General features: G+C 46.7%; 1 protein-coding gene across 2 annotated transcripts; it reads left to right on the top strand.

Annotated features, from left to right (window-relative positions):
- Positions 1-6,318: 6,318 nt before the first annotated feature.
- Positions 6,319-9,366, top strand: PRG2 (proteoglycan 2, pro eosinophil major basic protein). 2 transcript variants are annotated; one of them, XM_006160807.3, is made up of 7 exons: positions 6,319-6,363; positions 6,739-6,801; positions 7,175-7,243; positions 7,796-8,112; positions 8,417-8,548; positions 8,889-9,000; positions 9,215-9,366. In XM_006160807.3, the coding sequence occupies exons 3-7, from the start codon at positions 7,186-7,188 to the stop codon at positions 9,271-9,273; spliced, it is 678 nt and encodes a 225-aa protein (XP_006160869.1). In that variant the 5' UTR covers positions 6,319-6,363; positions 6,739-6,801; positions 7,175-7,185; the 3' UTR covers positions 9,274-9,366. The 2 variants fall into 2 exon arrangements, with proteins under 2 accessions (XP_006160869.1, XP_027632526.1); XM_027776725.1 differs by having other exon boundaries at positions 6,326-6,359.
- Positions 9,367-16,752: the final 7,386 nt, after the last annotated feature.

The following is a 16,752-nucleotide window of genomic DNA, read 5'->3' as shown; positions in this document are numbered from 1 at the left end:
CTTGAGTTTCAAGCCACCGGGTCCGGGACGCGAACTGTGGTCGACTATGTGGGAGTCCAGCGACATAGCCATTATGCTAACTGCTGGTACCCTAAATAAAATAATTATTTAAAAAAGAAAGAAAAAGAAAATCATGGCAGGTCTGTGTACATGCCCAAAATCCCAGGAGGAGAATGGATTGCAGCAAGGCTAGCCCCCTTGGGGGGTGATTTCTCACTATCCCTCTCACCATCGCTGTCTCTGTCTCTCCAGCAAGTGCACATGCCCTATGGCAAAAACCTCTAAAGAAAAAGAGAGAGAAAGAGAAAAGAAAAGAGAAGATAAAGAAAATCACACCAGGTATGCTCAAAATCCCAGAATGGAGAAGAGATTGGAGAACAGAGAAGAGACTGTGGCATGGCCATCCCTCCTAGGCGGTGATTTCTCACTTTCCCTCTCACTGACTCTCTCTGGCAAGTACATGTGCCCTATGGCTAAAACCTTAAAGACAGAGAGAGAGAGAGAGAAAGGAGAGAGAGAGAGAGAGAGAGAGAGAGAGAGAGAGGTGGCCTCTGCCATCAGGGAGCTTATCATCTAGGGAGGGTGATAGATATCAACCTATTAACCAGATAATCTCAGGAGAAGATAAAATGGCAAAGTGCAATTAAGGTCAACCCGTGGAGCTACAAGAGCGTACACTGGGGGAGTTGGCCCAGTGTGGGTGCTGAGGGGGTGGGATGGGGGCAGGAGTCACACTGAGCCTCAGCTTCTACTGGGAAAATGGAAATATCACCTATGGAAATATCACCTACCTAGCTCATTGGGTTGTAGTTGTGTTTGTTTGTTTCTTTGTTTGGTCAGGTCTCGCTGACACATCCTCCTGCCTCAGCCTCCCAGCTGGGACTACAGGCATGTGGCCACCACTCTGGCTCTTCGCTTAGACAGGTCCTTGCTATGTTGCCCAGGCCAACCTCATGCTCGTAGTTCTCTTGCCTCAGCCTCTCCAAGGTACTGGGATGGCAGGTGCATGCCACTGTGCCCAGTCTTGAGATTGGACTTAGAATTGAACCTGGGCCTTCCTTGTGGTCCCAGCCTGTGGAGCAGTGTCTTCGCAGTGACTGGGCCTCACCTGGATTTTGTTTTGTTTTTAAAAATTAAACGAGATAATGTTTGCCAAGCACAACACTTAAAAAACGCAGCAAATGTTCCCATCGTGAAGGCTGGTAGGTGGGATGGCTGCGTGCTCAAGTTCTGAAGGAAAGTGGGTAGGCATTTGCGAGCATTTTTGGTGCTTGGACAGGGATTCCTGGACCCGTTGTCCAGCAGGGGCAGCTGGGAAACTTTCAAAATGCAAATAGGCTTAGTGGTTAAAAGAAGCCAAACTTCACATGGCCAGTTGTCAATGATTGGCATCCTAGCCCCAGAAGCTTAAAAACATACCAGTAGCATGTGCATGTGAGTTTCAAATCCTGACAGGACACAGAAATGGAGAAGCATTCGCAGCGTGACCATGCCCCATTCGGGGGTGCTCTCTCTTTCTCTCTCTCACCTGGGGTTTGAATCCCAATCCTGTGATTTATTTGTGCAATTTACTTAACCATTTATTCATCCAACTGAGTGGTGAGGACACACACACTTCGGCAATTTAAAAAAAATGCAGATATCTGCCTTCTACCCTATCAGCCAATCAAGGTGTCTCAGGAAGGGTCTGTGTATTTTTAAATCTTTAATAACACCCTTTCCAAAATGACAAAGTTAGCATTTCTGAGAACCATTGAAGAAAGGTGAAGTGACAAAAAGAAGGAAAATAAGGAGCTCCCTCCCATGTTGTTCCCTCTCCTGCCCCGTCCCTGGAGGCCACCAAGGTCAACAGTACAATGGGAATATTTATAGTATCCCAGTTATTGCAATCCATGGAAAGGACACATATGCAGGGTTTTTTTCTTTGTAAAACTCTTCTCATACTGTGGGACCAGCAGTTAGCGTACTGGCTATGTCGCCGAACTCCCACGTAGTCGACCACAGTTCAAATCCCAGACCCAGTGGCTTAAACTCACGCCGGGCGCGTGTGCGTGCGTGCCCAAGATTCTGAAAGGAGAATGGAAGGGAAGAGATTGTGGTGTGGCCATCCCCGCTGGGGGGTAATTTCTTGCTTTCTGTCCCCTCTGTCTCTCTCTGTCTGTCTGGTGAGCGCACATGCCCTATAGCAAAAACGTCTCCCAAAAAAAAAAAAAATCAACAACTCTTCTCATACTGCATTTCTCTGACTCTTGCTTTCCTCACTTCATACTGTAGCATAAGCATCTCTTCAGGTCTACAGATCTAGGGCCCAGCTCTTTTCTTCATAGCCACAAAACATTCTGTAGACTAGACTAGGCACACCTTATTCACTGTCCTGCTGGTGGTTATCCAGGTTGCTTTCGTTTACAATCAGACAAGTGATACGTAACTGGATAACAGTTATCTTACTTACGGGTGCTTTCTGTCTAGAGCATAGTCTCCAAAGGGTGAAATTGATTAAATGTACATTGTAATATATTTTTTTACTTTATTTATTTTAATTCATTTATTTTTGCTTGACCAGAGAGACATAGAGAGTTGGAAAGTGAGAAAGCAAGTCACCAGGTCCAGGACTCGAACCGCAGTTGGCCATATGGGCACTAGTGCCCTTAACCACACGCTACCTACTGGCCCCCATTTGTAATTCTTTTAGTTATTATTATTATTTCTCTCTCTCTCTCTTAATTTATTTACAGTCATTCATTATACATCAATACAGTATATAAAATGAGATTTTCCATCCAGAATACATTGTATATTGGCTCAGTCAAGGATACTATTATACATGGTATAATCAAAAAATAATTTTCTATTTCTTGTTTCTTATATATTTTACTTTTTTCTCCCCCTTTGATTCCCTACCTCTCACCCTCTGCCAATTCCCCATCTTATCTCACACTGTCTCTGGTACCTACAGTTGTTTTCCATGTGTTTTTTCCCCCACATTTTATTGGTTCGCTAAAGATCCTAATTAAGTTAAAAGTTTTCAATAGCAAGCACCGGTACTGTCTGACTTTAGGCATAAACATCAGTGAATAAAGTGAACATACTATAAAGTAGCACCTTACTGGGGCTCTGTGGCTTACTGCAGTCATTAAATAGGTATTAATAGGTATTTTTAATGCATTTTTTAATTCAAGAAAGACAGTTTCAGTTTTTAATAGATCCAAATAAAAAAAATGTTAAGAGAAATTCGCTTTGGGGCCAGCAGGTGGTGTACTGGTTAAGGCGCTGGACTCCCACATGGCTGACTATGGTTTGAGTCCCGGACCTGGTGGCTTGCTTTCACACTCTCCCTCTCTCTTTCTCTGTCTCTCTCTGGCCAAATTGAGAATAATGAAAAACAAATAAGTTAAATAAATAATAATTTTTTTTTTAAAAAGGGGACATTTGCTTAAAACTTAAAGCCAGGAAAATGGTTTTCAGTTCAAATAGTAGGTAGATGCACCTCTCAACAATTCAAGGGAAGACTAATATCCTAAAATATAGAAATCAAAGCATTGAGGAAAATCAGTAATGTTCTAGTCTAAAGTCAAAAAATTCCATTTCACTAGTTCAGACTCACGTAATGAATATCTCTACTGAATTTGCAGTGTTCCTGTGGTCTGAGCTTTCAATTAAATCCTGAAAGTTAACATTCGACATGATTATTGGTATTTCTGAACTTGTCCATACCATTAAGTTGGCCTTTTTCTTGATCATTTCTTGTTCTCTTATTTCTGTCTGTCTTTAGTTTTCCTGGCATAGCACTCCCTTCAGCACATCTTTAGGTTTTTGCTATAGGGCGCATGCGCTCACCAGACAGACATAGAATAGAGAGACAGAGAGACAGAAAACGAGAAATCACCCGCCAGGGGGGATGGCCACGCCACAATCCCTTCTCCATTCTTCTCTCGGGATCTTGGGCACGCACGCACACGCACCCAGTGTGATTTTAAGCCACTGGGTCCAGGACTCAAACTGCAGTCGACTACATGGGAGTCCAGCGACATAGCCATTACACTAACTGCTGGTTCACATCCCTTCAGCACTTCTTGAATTGCTGGTCTGGTGTTGATAAATTCTTTCAGGTTTTGTTTATCTGAGAACGTTTCCAGCTTTTCTTCCCATATGAAGGATAATCTTGCCGGATATAGTGTTCTTGATTGAAATTGTTTTTCACTTAACATTTTGAATTTATTTTCCCATTCTTTCCTTGCTTGCGTTATTTCCAATGAGATGTTAGCCTGATGGGATATCCTTTGAAAGTAACTTGATGTTTCTCTCTTGCCAATTTTAGTATCTTATCTCTGTCTGTGATTTTGGTTAATATGGCTATGATGCACCTTGGGGAAGATCTTCTTAGGCTGAATCTATGTGGGGTCCTTTGTGTTTCTTGGATCTGGATATTTGAATGCCTCTCTAGATTTGAAAAGTTTTCTTCCAGGTTTCATGGAACAGATTACCAATGCCCTTATTAATTTCTTCACCTTCTGGGATACGAATGATCCATATGTTTGGGCATTGAATGATATCTAGTATTACTTATATATTATTCTCATTCTTTGTGTTATTTTCTCAGTCTTTTTGGTGAAATTTTCTAGGTCAGAGGTTCTATCTTCTACATCTGAGGTTCGATCTTTTGTACAATCTAATTTTCTTTAGATATTTTCAAGGGAGGTTTGATTTCCTTTATTGCAGCCTTCATCTCTAACAATTCCATTTGATTCTTTTTTATGCTGTGCATTTCCTCTTTCAGATCCTGCAGGAACTTCCTAACATCCTGGAACTAGTCTCTTCTGCAACTTCTGGAGTTCATTGTCTCTCTTCTCTTGCGGCTCTGTCAGCTTTGTCACTGTGAATATTTAAAATTCTTGATCTGACATTTCCATGAGTCCCCTTGTTTTCTGGGGAGGAAGGAGAGTTATTCTTTTCCCTTAGGGGAGAGGTATTTTCTAGGTTTCCATACTTTTTCTGCCTCTGTGGTGGTTTCTTATTTGATGGATTACACGCTTTTGCCTAGATTTGGAGTTAAATCTGAGCTTTCAGAGGCATGCAGGAGGAGGTGACGTGCTGTCTCTAAACAGTATCATTTTTCTCCCTTTGCACAGATGATTCAGTGAAAATTGAGAATTAATCTGACCCTAAAAGTATTCAGATATTTGGCTACTGAGCACTTAGACCTCGTGGAGGCTGAGCAGAAAAGTGAGACACGTAAAAAGAAAAGGAAAAGGGGGAAAAAGTAAACCAAGAGAGAGAGAGAAAAAAAAAACCAAGACAAAAGCAAAAAAATGAAAATAAAAGTTTTTTGACAAAAAAAAGAAAAACACACAGTGCACTAGCACGCCATGCAAATGGGGCCACTCAGAACTCAAATAGAGATGGCTGCTGATTGGCTTATCTTGTGGGGGAAGGGGGAAAGTAAGATTTAAAAAGAGTGGCAGAGAGCTAAGGAGTTTAAGAATTTAAAAACAAAAAATTTAAAAGAGAGAGAGAGATGGAGAGAGACAGAGAGAATAAGTAGGATGCTCCAACCTGGCTCCGTGGCTAGTCTCAGGGACAGGAGACTGAAGTCTGGACAGAGGGTCTTCCGTGGTCCTGATCCCTGAATTTTCCCTCAATTTTCACTGAATCAGAACTCAAATATAGATGGCTGCTGATTGGCTTGTCCTGGATCCTTGTCTAGTCTGGGGGTGGGGGTGCAGGAGGGTGAAGTCTCACTTTTTTTTGTTTTGTTTTGTTTTTTAAGAGAGATTTTTGCTATAGGGTGCATGTGCTCACCAGAGCGACAGAGAGACAGAAAGCGAGAAATCCCCTGGGGGGGGGGGCACACCGCAATCCCTTCTCCATCTCCTCTCGGGATCTTGTGTATGCACGCACATGTGCCCGGTGTGAGTTTTAAGCCACCAGATCCTGGACTTGAACTGTGGTCAACTATGTGGGAGTCTGGTGACATAACCATTACACCATCTGCTGGTCCGCACATTTGTCATTTTAATAGATATTGAAAGATTGGTTCTCAAAATACGTGTGACAATTCACATCCAAGGAGAAGTGTGTGTTTTGAAAAAGCTCCCTGGGAGTCGGATGACTATCAGCCCAGAGCGGGGCCCGCATGGCCCCCAGGTTTCTGATGGGCCTGGCAGGAGCGAATCTGGCAGTGAGTGAGTGGGCTCCCCAAGGAAGTGAGGAAATGGTTCTTATCAGACCTCCGTTCTCCCTCGGCTGAGGCATGGGGGTGGGGTGGAACTTCCTCAAGGCGTCCATATAAAATGTCGGCGTGAGACGGAACAAGGAGAATTTGAGGCCGGAAACTCCTAAAGACCCAGGGAGACGTCTGGGTGGGTAAGAGCTTTCTCCGTTTCAAGGGAGCTGAAGGTTCAGTTTCCAGGAGGCACGTGGTCTGGCCTGAGAGGTTCTGGACGGCTGGTGGGGACTGTGTGAGGCTTCAGGTTTCCAGGGGTCAGCGGGGTGGGACTCCTCCTCCTTTGCCTTGCACACTCTTCCTGAGTGTGCAAAAGCCCTCCTAGGCTGGGGAATGCAGAGGGTGGAGGACATGGGGGTGCATGGGGCTTATTGAACTGTGAGATGGGGGTGCGCTTTCCAAGGGCTGTGAATCTCTAGGAATAGAGGACCGCCGCTGCTCCACCCACTCTTGTCTCCTAGACTCTGAGACTCATCGAGTCCTAATAAATATAACACGCCCTTCTTCACTTCCAGGCCTGCAGGAAAGCCAGCTTCAACGCCACCTCACACATTTATATCTTCCTTCAGAGTAAACAGGTATGCCCGAAAGAGTTCTCATGCCACAACGTGCTCCCAGCCACGTCGTTCAGGTCAGGGGTGTGCATGCACCTGTCATGAACAGGGAGCCCTGAGATGCACACCAAGGACTCTGCATGGGGTCAGCTCTGTTGCCACTGCCCTGCTTTATTCAATTCAGAAAGAGGTCCTGGCATCCCGAAGCGTCAGGGCTGGGCTCAGCGGAGCTTTGATGCCCCGTCCTCATGTCTAATCATGCCTTCTTTGCCCCACCTCACTCTTAAGGTTGCCCTAATAGTGTGGCTGTGAAGTGTATGTGTGTGTGTGTGTGTGTGTGTGTGTGCACGCATGCGTGTGTCAATGACAATCTGTGAAACTGTGTTCTCCACCTCAGGACAAACCAAGATGGAACTCCCCCTGTTTCTGGCTCTTCTCTGCGGGGCAGTTTCTGCTCTTCATCTGAGTAAGTTGTCTTTACTTTCACGCTTTCGTTCTCTATTTGCCCCCTTTCTCTAGGTAAAGGGGTCAGAGTCCCTTACTCACCCCCCTTCTCTGACCATCCCCTATTTCAGAATCTCTGTATACTTAAAGGAGCAGGGACTCCATAGCGGGGAGTTGGAGGGACCTCCTGGGCATCTGCTTCATCTGTGACCTTGGTTGGACTGTGGCATTCTCAATTTTGACCTTTTTACATACTCTAATGATGGTATGTAGTAACGGCTCTCTTACGCTGAGCTGATGGAGTGCACAATCTAAGCATTTCCCATGCATTATTTCCTTTAATCCTCATAGCACCCCTATGAGGCCCCTGGCTTTGTATACCAGTTTCACAGACGAAATAGTCAAGTTCGTAGTTAATGGGTCCTCCAAACCCACCACTGCCTGGCTCTGCCTTTCTCTGCTGAGGGTGCTGAATGCCCTGACGCCTCTGGCAAGGCGGGAGCTGTCCATGGTTCCAGGGAAGAACGGAAAGATGTGAAGGAATTGACTGACACTTGACCTTTCTCCCTGCCAGGGACTGAAACCTCCCACGTCGAGAACTTCTTGGGAGATGAGACCCTGCTTCAAGATAAGGTGATGTCAGAACAGGAGGCCCCGGAGACCTCTCCTGGGGAGCTGAGGCTGCTGGAGGAAGAGGAGGAGGGGGGCTCTGGAAGTGAAGGTGCTCCTGAGGAAGAGGGGGCTGTCGAGCCGGTCTCTGCCCTGGATGTGGTGGAGAAGGACCTGCAGTGCCCAAAGGAGGACGATGTAGTCACATTGGTGGGCAGCCCCGGATGCAAGACCTGCCGCTACCTCCTGGTGAGGAGCCCTCGGAGCTTTACTCATGCTCAGGTGAGTTGCACATGGCTGAGGCCAATGACGGGGCCGAGAGGGAGTGGAGGACATGTCTCAGCCTCCACATCACTGGTTATTTTCCCTGTCAAGGGCCCTGGGGGTGTTGGCAGAGAGCTGCAGAGGTTCTGGGGCAAGAGGAGAGGGCCTTGGAGAAACAGAAGTTGTGTTTTGGTCTCCAGCCTTTAAATGTTTGTGGTGGGGGAGGAAGGGAGGAAATGAATTTTGGAAATTTGGAGACCTAAGAGTATGGCCATATGAATTCTTGTACACTCCATTCTTCTTCTTTTATCCTGCCCTGCAGAATACATGCCGGACTTGCTACCGGGGCAACCTTGTCTCCATCCACAGCTTCAACATTAATTTCCGAATCCAAAGCACAGTCCGAGTGCTCAACCAGGCACAGATCTGGATCGGAGGCCTGATCACAGGCTCGGTAAGGGGGGCACCAGCTGGGGCCAGCAGGTGGCGTGGTGGTAAAGGGTGCTGGACTCCTACATGGCTGACTGTGATTCGAGTCCTGGACCTAGTGGCTTGCTTTCTCTCTCTAGTGAACAGCAAATTAAAATTAATCGATCATTAGAAAAAGAGGGGCACCAGGTCTGGGTGGGGAGCACCTGCTCAGCCCAGCTAATGCTCAGTTTGCTGCATATGTGTCTGAGCTTCTCCTCTGTGGTCTCCTGAGAACTGGGGGTAGATGAACACCTGGGTGAGACATTCAAGGGGCTGCCAAGGGTTTAGACTCCAGCCCACCTCTTTGCTTCTGCCTTTCCTAGGGAAGTTGCCGGCGCTTTCAGTGGGTTGATGGCAGCTCCTGGAATTTTGCATTCTGGGCCTCTGGCCAGCCCTGGTCCCGTGGTGGAGCATGTGTGACCTTGTGCACCAAAGGTGAGGAGAGCTGGGAATGGATGATGGCAAGGTCTGGGAAGTGGGAAATGCCCTGTGGATGAAGTGCCCAGAAGAGAGCCTGACCCTCCAAGAGAAGGGTCTGCTGGGTCTTTAGACTTTAGTCCACTGAGGCAGGGGTGGGATGGGAGGCTTCTTGGGGGCTGGGTGAGGGTAGACAAGAGGCTGAAGGTCCACTCCTGTTCTGCCTTCACAGGGGGCCATTGGCGACGGGCTGAGTGCAGCAGGACCCTCCCTTTCGTCTGTTCTTATTGAGCCTGTCCCAGCCGAGGGGTCAGAGCTGCCTCCTCGCTCCTGCCTGCTGCCCCTCCCTCCACCTTCCTGAAATAAAATTGCTTTACTGAAACAGATCTCTTTTCTCTTCTGAGTATTGGTCCACCCTGCTTAGCCCCACATTTAAACTTTCTATGGTACAATCCCTTCCCACTGGAAACTTTTCATGGAAGGGGTTAGTGTTACCACTATTCAAGGAGAACCGCAGGAGAGTGGAGTCTCTGGGGCTTCTAGAAACTGAGGAATGGGCTCAGGTAGCTCTCTTTCTAGAACACCCTATCCCTGTGTACTCACTCACACAGCAGGTGTTGCCAGGACTTTCAAGTCCTTTCAGGACTCCCAGTGGCCCCGTTGGCATCTCCATGCCCAAGGGCCTTTCTTTCTGACTCTTTCTCTCTACACCCCAGGACTGTGATTGGTTTGTGAGAAAATTAAACTGTACCTGGGAACAGGGCAGAATTCCCAGAGTGGGAACAAGGACCCAGATCCTTGCCCCTCAAGTGGAGTAAATCTAAAGCATGTGCTGGGCGCTGTCCCTAGGATTCCCTAGGGGAAAAACTCCGGTTCCCCCAGGATGGCTGGCCTTCTAACCGACGTTTTATTGGCTGCCACCCTCCCCTGTGTGCATTCTCTGCTTCCTCGCTAGCCGCTCAGCTCCTCCGCAATAAACGAATGCACTCAAAGCCTTATCTCAGGATCTGCTTTTGGGGAACCCCACTACATGACAGCTTGCTCAGTGTCAGGTTCTGAACAAGGACTGAGGATGTAAGGCAGTCTCCTGTCACTCAGGGATATGATGTTGTTTATAAAATAAGCACAATACCAGGACCAGCAGCTGGCATAATGGCTATGTTGCTGGACTCCCATGTAGTCGTCCACAGTTTGAGCCCTGGACCTGGTGGCTTACACTCACACCAGGCGTGTGTGCATGCATGCCCAGGATCCCGAGAGGAGAATGGAGGAGAAGGGATTGTGGCGTGGCCATCCCCCCCCCGGGGGGTGTGAGTTCTTGCTTTCTATCTCTCGGGGGGGGTGAGTTCTTGCTTTCTATCTCTCTCTCTCTGTCTCTCTCTGTCTTTCTGGCAAATGTATGTGCACTATAGCAAAAACCTCTCAAAAAAAAAAAAGAAAAAAAAAAGAAAGAAAGAAAAGAAAAGAGGAAGAAGCACAATACCATCCCAATTGTTACCACTTACTGAGCACCCACAAAGTATCTCCTATTCTGGCAGACACCCTACATAGCTGACCCCATGCAGTCAATAATTATTATCCCTATTATCCCCATTTTACAGAATGAGGCTCAGATAAGTTATGATCTTATAAGTTATAAGAATCTCTAAGACTGAATATCTGAACATATCTGAATATGACTAGTGCTGGGATTTGACTCTATGCACTCCAAAGCATGTTCTTTTTTTTAAAAAAAATTATTTAATTTAAATTTTACTTATTACTATTATTTTTTAATTTGATGAGAGAGAGAGAGAGAGAGAGAGAGAAGGAAAGTGAGAAAGCAAGCCACCAAATCCAAGACTCTAACTGCAGTGGACCATGTGAGAGTCCAGTACCTTAACCACCATGTAACTTGCCAGCTCCACCATGTCTTTTTTAATTAAAAAAAACAATTATTTATTTATTTTTAGAGAGGTTTTTGCTATGGGTCGCATATGTTTGCCAGAGAGACAGAGAGATAGAAAGCGAGAATCACCCTCTAGGGGGGATGGCCACACCAATCCCTTCTCTTCCATTCTCCTCTTGAGATTTTGGGCACGCATGCATATCTGTCTGGAGTGAGTTTCAAGCCACCGGGTCCAGGACTCAAACCATGGTCAGTCTCATAAGAGTCCAGTGATGTAACCATTATCCCTTCTGTTGGTCCCAAATAGTATCTTTGATTAGGCCAATATTCAGTGTATTCTGCATGGGAAAATTAATCTTGTATACTATAATGATATATTGTGAGTGTATGCAAAATTAATAAATACAATTTTAAAAATAAATAATTAAAAATAAAATTTAGGGGCCAGCAGTTGGCGTAATGGCTATGTTGCTGGACTCCCATGTAGTCAACTGTGGTTCGAGTCCTGGACCCGGTGGCTTAAACTCATGCTGGGCATGTGTGCTTGTGTGCCCAAGATCCTGAGAGGAGAATGAAGGACCAGGAATTGCAGCATGGCCATACCCCCTGGGGGGTGACTTCTAGCTTTCTGTCTCTCTGTCTCTCTCTTTCTGGTGAGCGCACCTGCCCTATAACAAAAACCTCTCCAAAGTAAATAAATAAAAATTTTAAAAATAACATTTAAAAAGCTTGTGAAGAATAGAATTGAAATGTAAATCAATTTTGGTACAAAAAATTGAAATCCATGCATAGTTTTCTCATAACACCTATTTTCCATACATTTTTTTAAGGACCACCCCCAGAAAATGCCCAATTTATTAAACATTTACCTAACTGTCAGGTTCTCTGCTAAGTGGTAGGTGGACGTTATCTTGGATTAATCTCTTCTGTTAGAGGTGTGCTTTGCGACTGAACTGTGACTTCAGACCACGAAGATCACCTTTGGGGGAATACTGTCCAGAAGGGATTAGGAAAGAGGTACCAGGACGCCTGGTCTTGTTCTGTACCTTTGTCTGGGCATGGCTATGTTGGTGGCTTCACCATAAAAATTCTTTGAGTCAGGCCAGCTGGTGGTGTGGTGGTTAAGGGGGCTGGATCCCACGTGGCTGACTGTGGTTTAAGTCCAGGACCCACCAATTTGGAAAACATGCCAGATGCGTGTGTTTGCACAAAATCCTGAGAGGAGAATGAAAGAGAAGGGATTGCAGCATGGCCATCCCCTCTGGGGAAGGAGGGGTGCAGCCTCACTTTCTCTCTCTCTCTCAATAGGAAATTAAAAAAAATTTTTTTTCTTTTTTTTTTTGGAGAGGTTTTTGCTATAGGGCATGTGCGCTCGCCAGAGAGACAGAGAGAGACAGAGAGATAGAAAGTGAGAAATCAACCCCCCAGGGGGGATAGCCATGCCACAATCCCTTCTCCTCCATTCTCCTCTCAGGATCTTGGGCATGCACACACACGCACCCAGCGTGAGCTTAAGCTGCCAGGTCCAGGACTTGAACCGCGGTTGACTACATGGAAATTCAATGACATAGCCATTACACCAAATGCTGGTCCCCCGCCAAAAAATTTTTTTTAAAGTAGTCTACTGCATAGTGTACTTTGTAGGATGCATGTTATGTACTCAGAAAAAAGTTATTTCCTTTTTTAAAAAAGTAAAACAATAGGGAACTGGTCTTACATCCCCAAATATGGGTTTGTATCTCCAAAAAGATACAAAGATTTATGAAATTACAACTTATTTTTTTTTTCGATCTGCCAGAGGGCATGTGTGCTCTGAGAGAGGAGCGGAGGAAGCACTCCCATAGGTGAGCCCATGCTGCAACCCCGTCTCCATTTCCTCTCCTACTGGCATTTTGGGCATGCACATATACGTGCCCAGCTTGTGTTTCGAGCCCGTGGGTCAGTGATTTGACCTATACCGTCAGCCTGTGGGATCCAGCCTCGTGGACCACCACATTACCTCCCAGCTGGCCCCTGACTCCCCACTCCCAGAGGGTGTGTGCTCACCAGAGAGACAGAGACAGAGAGGGAGATGGATAAAGCGCCCCCCAACGGGGTGTGGTCCTACTGCACTCTCTCCTCTTTCCATTTCTGCATCCTGTCAGGATTTGGGGCACACATGCACCTGGTATGTTTTTCAAGCCTCTGGGTCTGGAATTTGGATGGTCCAGTGGGTCATGTGGGGGTTCAGCTCCCTTGATCACCAGGCTACCAGGCCAGCCCTAAGACAAGGTCTTTACAATGTGTCCTTGGAGTTCCTTGCATGGTGCGAAGCACGGAGCAAGCTCCATCAACAGTGCACTCACTACCTCTTCCTTGATAAGGACCAGAGTTCTAGTTTTGGTGTCCTGACAAGGGCACCTCCCTGCCACCCCCATGTGCCGACACCGTTCTGATAGATTTTCTCCATCTGATCTCATGAGAGGCAGGTCTTGTCATTGTCCTCCATGTACAAATGAGACCACAGAGGTCGATGGGTTGACCCCAGAACTTGTGAATTCATGGTACCTCACACTCCACTGCCTCTCACGATGGCAAGGCCCACCCTTTGCAGAATGCGGGGCTGTGCTGATTTTAGGACAGGAAGCAGAACTGGAAACCATGAACATAAATGCAAACAGCAAACCAATTTCACGGCAGCTGAAATCATGGACACCGTTGGCTGGATTGTCTGAGGTAATACCTTTGGACCTATCAAAGAAAGCAAGGACTTGGAGTCAGAGAAACTAGGGTCTCTGGTGTTCCACTTGTTACTAGTTATGTGAACTCGGACACGTCATTTAACCTCTGTGAGCTTTCGCAGGAGACTAGAGACGACAATACTCCACGACGATTTTCAAGAATTAAGCGGGATAATGGCTATCAAAAGCAGACAAAGCAGTGCCTGGTCTCTTTCAAAGATGTTCTTTCTGGTATTAAACCAGACAGGCATCACTGTGGTCCCTGAAGGCATCTGAGTGTCTTTGTGTGAGCAGAAAACAGGGTCAACCTGAGGGAGGCCCATGAGAGGAGCCTGAGGAAAGGCTGCGTTGGGTAGATAAGAAACTTTGAGGCCTGAATCTGACTTGCCCAAGATCGCACAGAAGTCAGAAACTCTCTGGGTATGCTGTATCTGTTGGTGGTATGGTGGTTAAGGCCATAGATCCCACATGGCCCACACTGCATGGTCCGAGTCTCAGACCTGGTGGCTTGAGAAACATTCTGGGCACGTGTGCATGTGTGCCTGAATTCCCAGGAGAAGGGAGGAGAAGGGATTGTGTCATGGCCATCCCCCTGGGAGGTGTTTCTCACTGTCCCATTTTCTCTCTCTCTTTCTCTCTGTTGAGTGCTCATGCCCCAGAGCAAAAATGAAAATAAAAAAATATAGTAATAAAAATACATTCTCTGGCATGCCCTTTCCTCCTCTGTGAAATGAAGCAATGAGTATGTAAAGTTTATGGTGGTGCTGGTTCATGAAAGTCGCCATTCTTATTGGTCATCCCAACCACCAGATAAAATAGGGACCCTGGCCTGTGCTCCAGGGTAAGAGAGACTCATGGGGAATGCAGTCTAGCCCTCCAGTCCCTCCCTCACCAGGAAGGTCTCCAGCTTGAAATCTGAAGATCAGGGCTTTTTATTTTTTAAAATGATTTATTTAATTATATTTATTTATTATTACATTTCCAATTTGATCAGAGACATGGAGAGACAATTTGATTAAAGAAATGGAGAGAGTAAGAAAGAGAAGGTGAGAAAGCAAGCTACCAAGTCCAGGATCAAACCGTGGTCAGCCATGTGGGAGTCCAGCACCTTAACCACCATGCCACCTTCAGGCCCCTGCTTTTGTTTTTGTTTTTTAAAGTTTTTTTCTTTTTTTTTTTTTCTCCGAAAGGGTGTGTGCACTCGCTGGAGAGGAGAGAGACAGAGAGAGACAGTGAGAGAGAAAGTGAGCAATCACCTCCAGGGGAGATGGCCATGCCACAATTCCTTCTTCTCCATTCTCCTCTCAGGATTTTGGGCACACACACACACACACACACACACACACACACACGACACCCAGCGTGAGTTTCAAGTCACCAGATCCAAGACTCGAACTATGGTTGGCTGTGGGAGACCAGTGGCATAACCACTATACCACCTGCTGGCCCCAGACCAGGCTTTTAGACCTCGGAATTGGTCGATCCTCTTCTGGTCGGGCAGATAAGTGGAGGGTCTGGTCCGTTGGAGTGGGGAGATAATGACTGAGGCCGTTACTCTGCAATCAGGCCCGGAGGTCACCTCTCAGATACTTCTCCATTTCTAGGTCCCTCAGGAGAGTGAAGAAGGGGGAAGGGATCCAGGCACTTTCGCCCTCTGGGCCAGCTGTTCCTGCTGCCCTGAGCGAGGGAGAGCGAGGCTGGGATGCGAGGAACAAATCCGCACTGCCCATCCAATGTACACTGCCCACGGGGATGTCTCTGAGTTTCGTCACTTACCCTGACAGAACCATCAGCCCTCTGCAGGGAGTTCCAGCAGAGCATGGGCTCGGCCCTTCCTGGCCTCTCTTTGGATTGCAGTGACTTTGGCTGGAGCTTGATCGGTTGAAATTTTGATACTTTACTTATCATGGATGTTTTGCATTAATGTTGATTTTAAAGAAAGCTGTCATGAAGATATTATTTATCTCGACTACTGTATTAACACTCCCTTATTTTGTACCCGAGATGAGTGCCTCTCCTACCTGACCCTACTCCTGACCCTGCTGGGGATAGAGTGCTGGAGGGAGGTGGGAGTGAGGAGGAGCTGAGGAGGTGGTCTACGGAGGGAAAGACTGCACGAAGTTTTTCATTATAGCAGTTGTCTTTCTGCCAGCCCTGAAGATATGCTTTGAGATTGGACAAAATGGCATACGCTAGGTCGGTGATCCTTGGTGGGGGCAACCACACTCTTAGAGGTCATTGGGGAATGTGTGGAGACATTTCTGATGGTCCTAACTGGGGCACCTCCCTATCAGAAGTGCTGTTAGACTTTCTACAACACACAGGACAATCGCTCCCACCAAAGAACGATTAACTCCAAATATTAATAGTGCAAAGGTTGAGAAAAATGCAACCTATAGAAAGGGCATAGGTTTCTCACATATTAGAGATGAGAAAAGGGGAGCCAGAAAGGGAAGGGAGAGGAACGAAGGACAAAAAGATGGGAGAGAAAGAAAGGGAGGAAGGAGGAGAAGGAGAGAGAGAGGGGAGAAAAAGAAGAAGAGAATGGAGAGAGATGGGAAGGCTGTGGAGAAAAAACACAGAAACAAAAACTTAGAAATCTCCATCTCCCATCTTCTCACGTATCCTTGCCAAGTCACTTTCCCTCTCTGAGTCTCATTTTTCTCATCTGGGAAGGAGAACCATGAGTCCCTGGCAGGGATGAGGTGAGGTGAGGGCCAAGGATGTGATATACATGAAGTACCTCTTTACTGGAGATGGAGATTGAGAGAGCTGAGACTCCACTTTCACCTCCTACCTCCTCCTCTCCTGTTCTCCCGTGGTCCCCAGGAATCTCCACTGTCACTTCGTGGAAAGTGGGGGCCAGTGGGAGGTTGCTCCTGGAATGAAGGGTATTGTTCCGGCTGGGACACATTACAAGGCACTAATAATAATTATGCTTGGATGACAAGTGTAACATCCGGGGCCTTCTCAAGCAAACTAGGGCATGCGGCAAACATGGAATACAGTGCATACATGGCACTGGCCCCAGGGCAGGTCGCTGCAGGCCCAGCAGAGAGCAGAGCCCTGTGGTGAGAAGACAGAAGAAGAGCAAACTGTTATCAGCTCTCTGCCCTGGCCTGCCTGGAGCAATCATCGTGGCCTCTTCCCACTTCCCTAAAA

This window comes from Tupaia chinensis, unplaced genomic scaffold (genome assembly GCF_000334495.1).
Source record: "Tupaia chinensis unplaced genomic scaffold, TupChi_1.0 Scaffold000709_1, whole genome shotgun sequence".
Classification (NCBI taxonomy): domain Eukaryota; kingdom Metazoa; phylum Chordata; class Mammalia; order Scandentia; family Tupaiidae; genus Tupaia; species Tupaia belangeri.
This window is presented reverse-complemented; position numbering and strand designations above follow the sequence as displayed.

Bases quoted from the DNA above. Each gene is read 5' to 3' on its own strand.
- PRG2 (XM_006160807.3), top strand. From the start codon at position 7,186: ATGGAACTCCCCCTGTTTCTGGCTCTTCTCTGCGGGGCAGTTTCTGCT. The intron at 8,113-8,416 runs GTGAGTTGCACA...CCTGCCCTGCAG, and splicing joins GGAGCTTTACTCATGCTCAG to AATACATGCCGGACTTGCTA. The intron at 9,001-9,214 runs GTGAGGAGAGCT...CTGCCTTCACAG, and splicing joins TGTGACCTTGTGCACCAAAG to GGGGCCATTGGCGACGGGCT.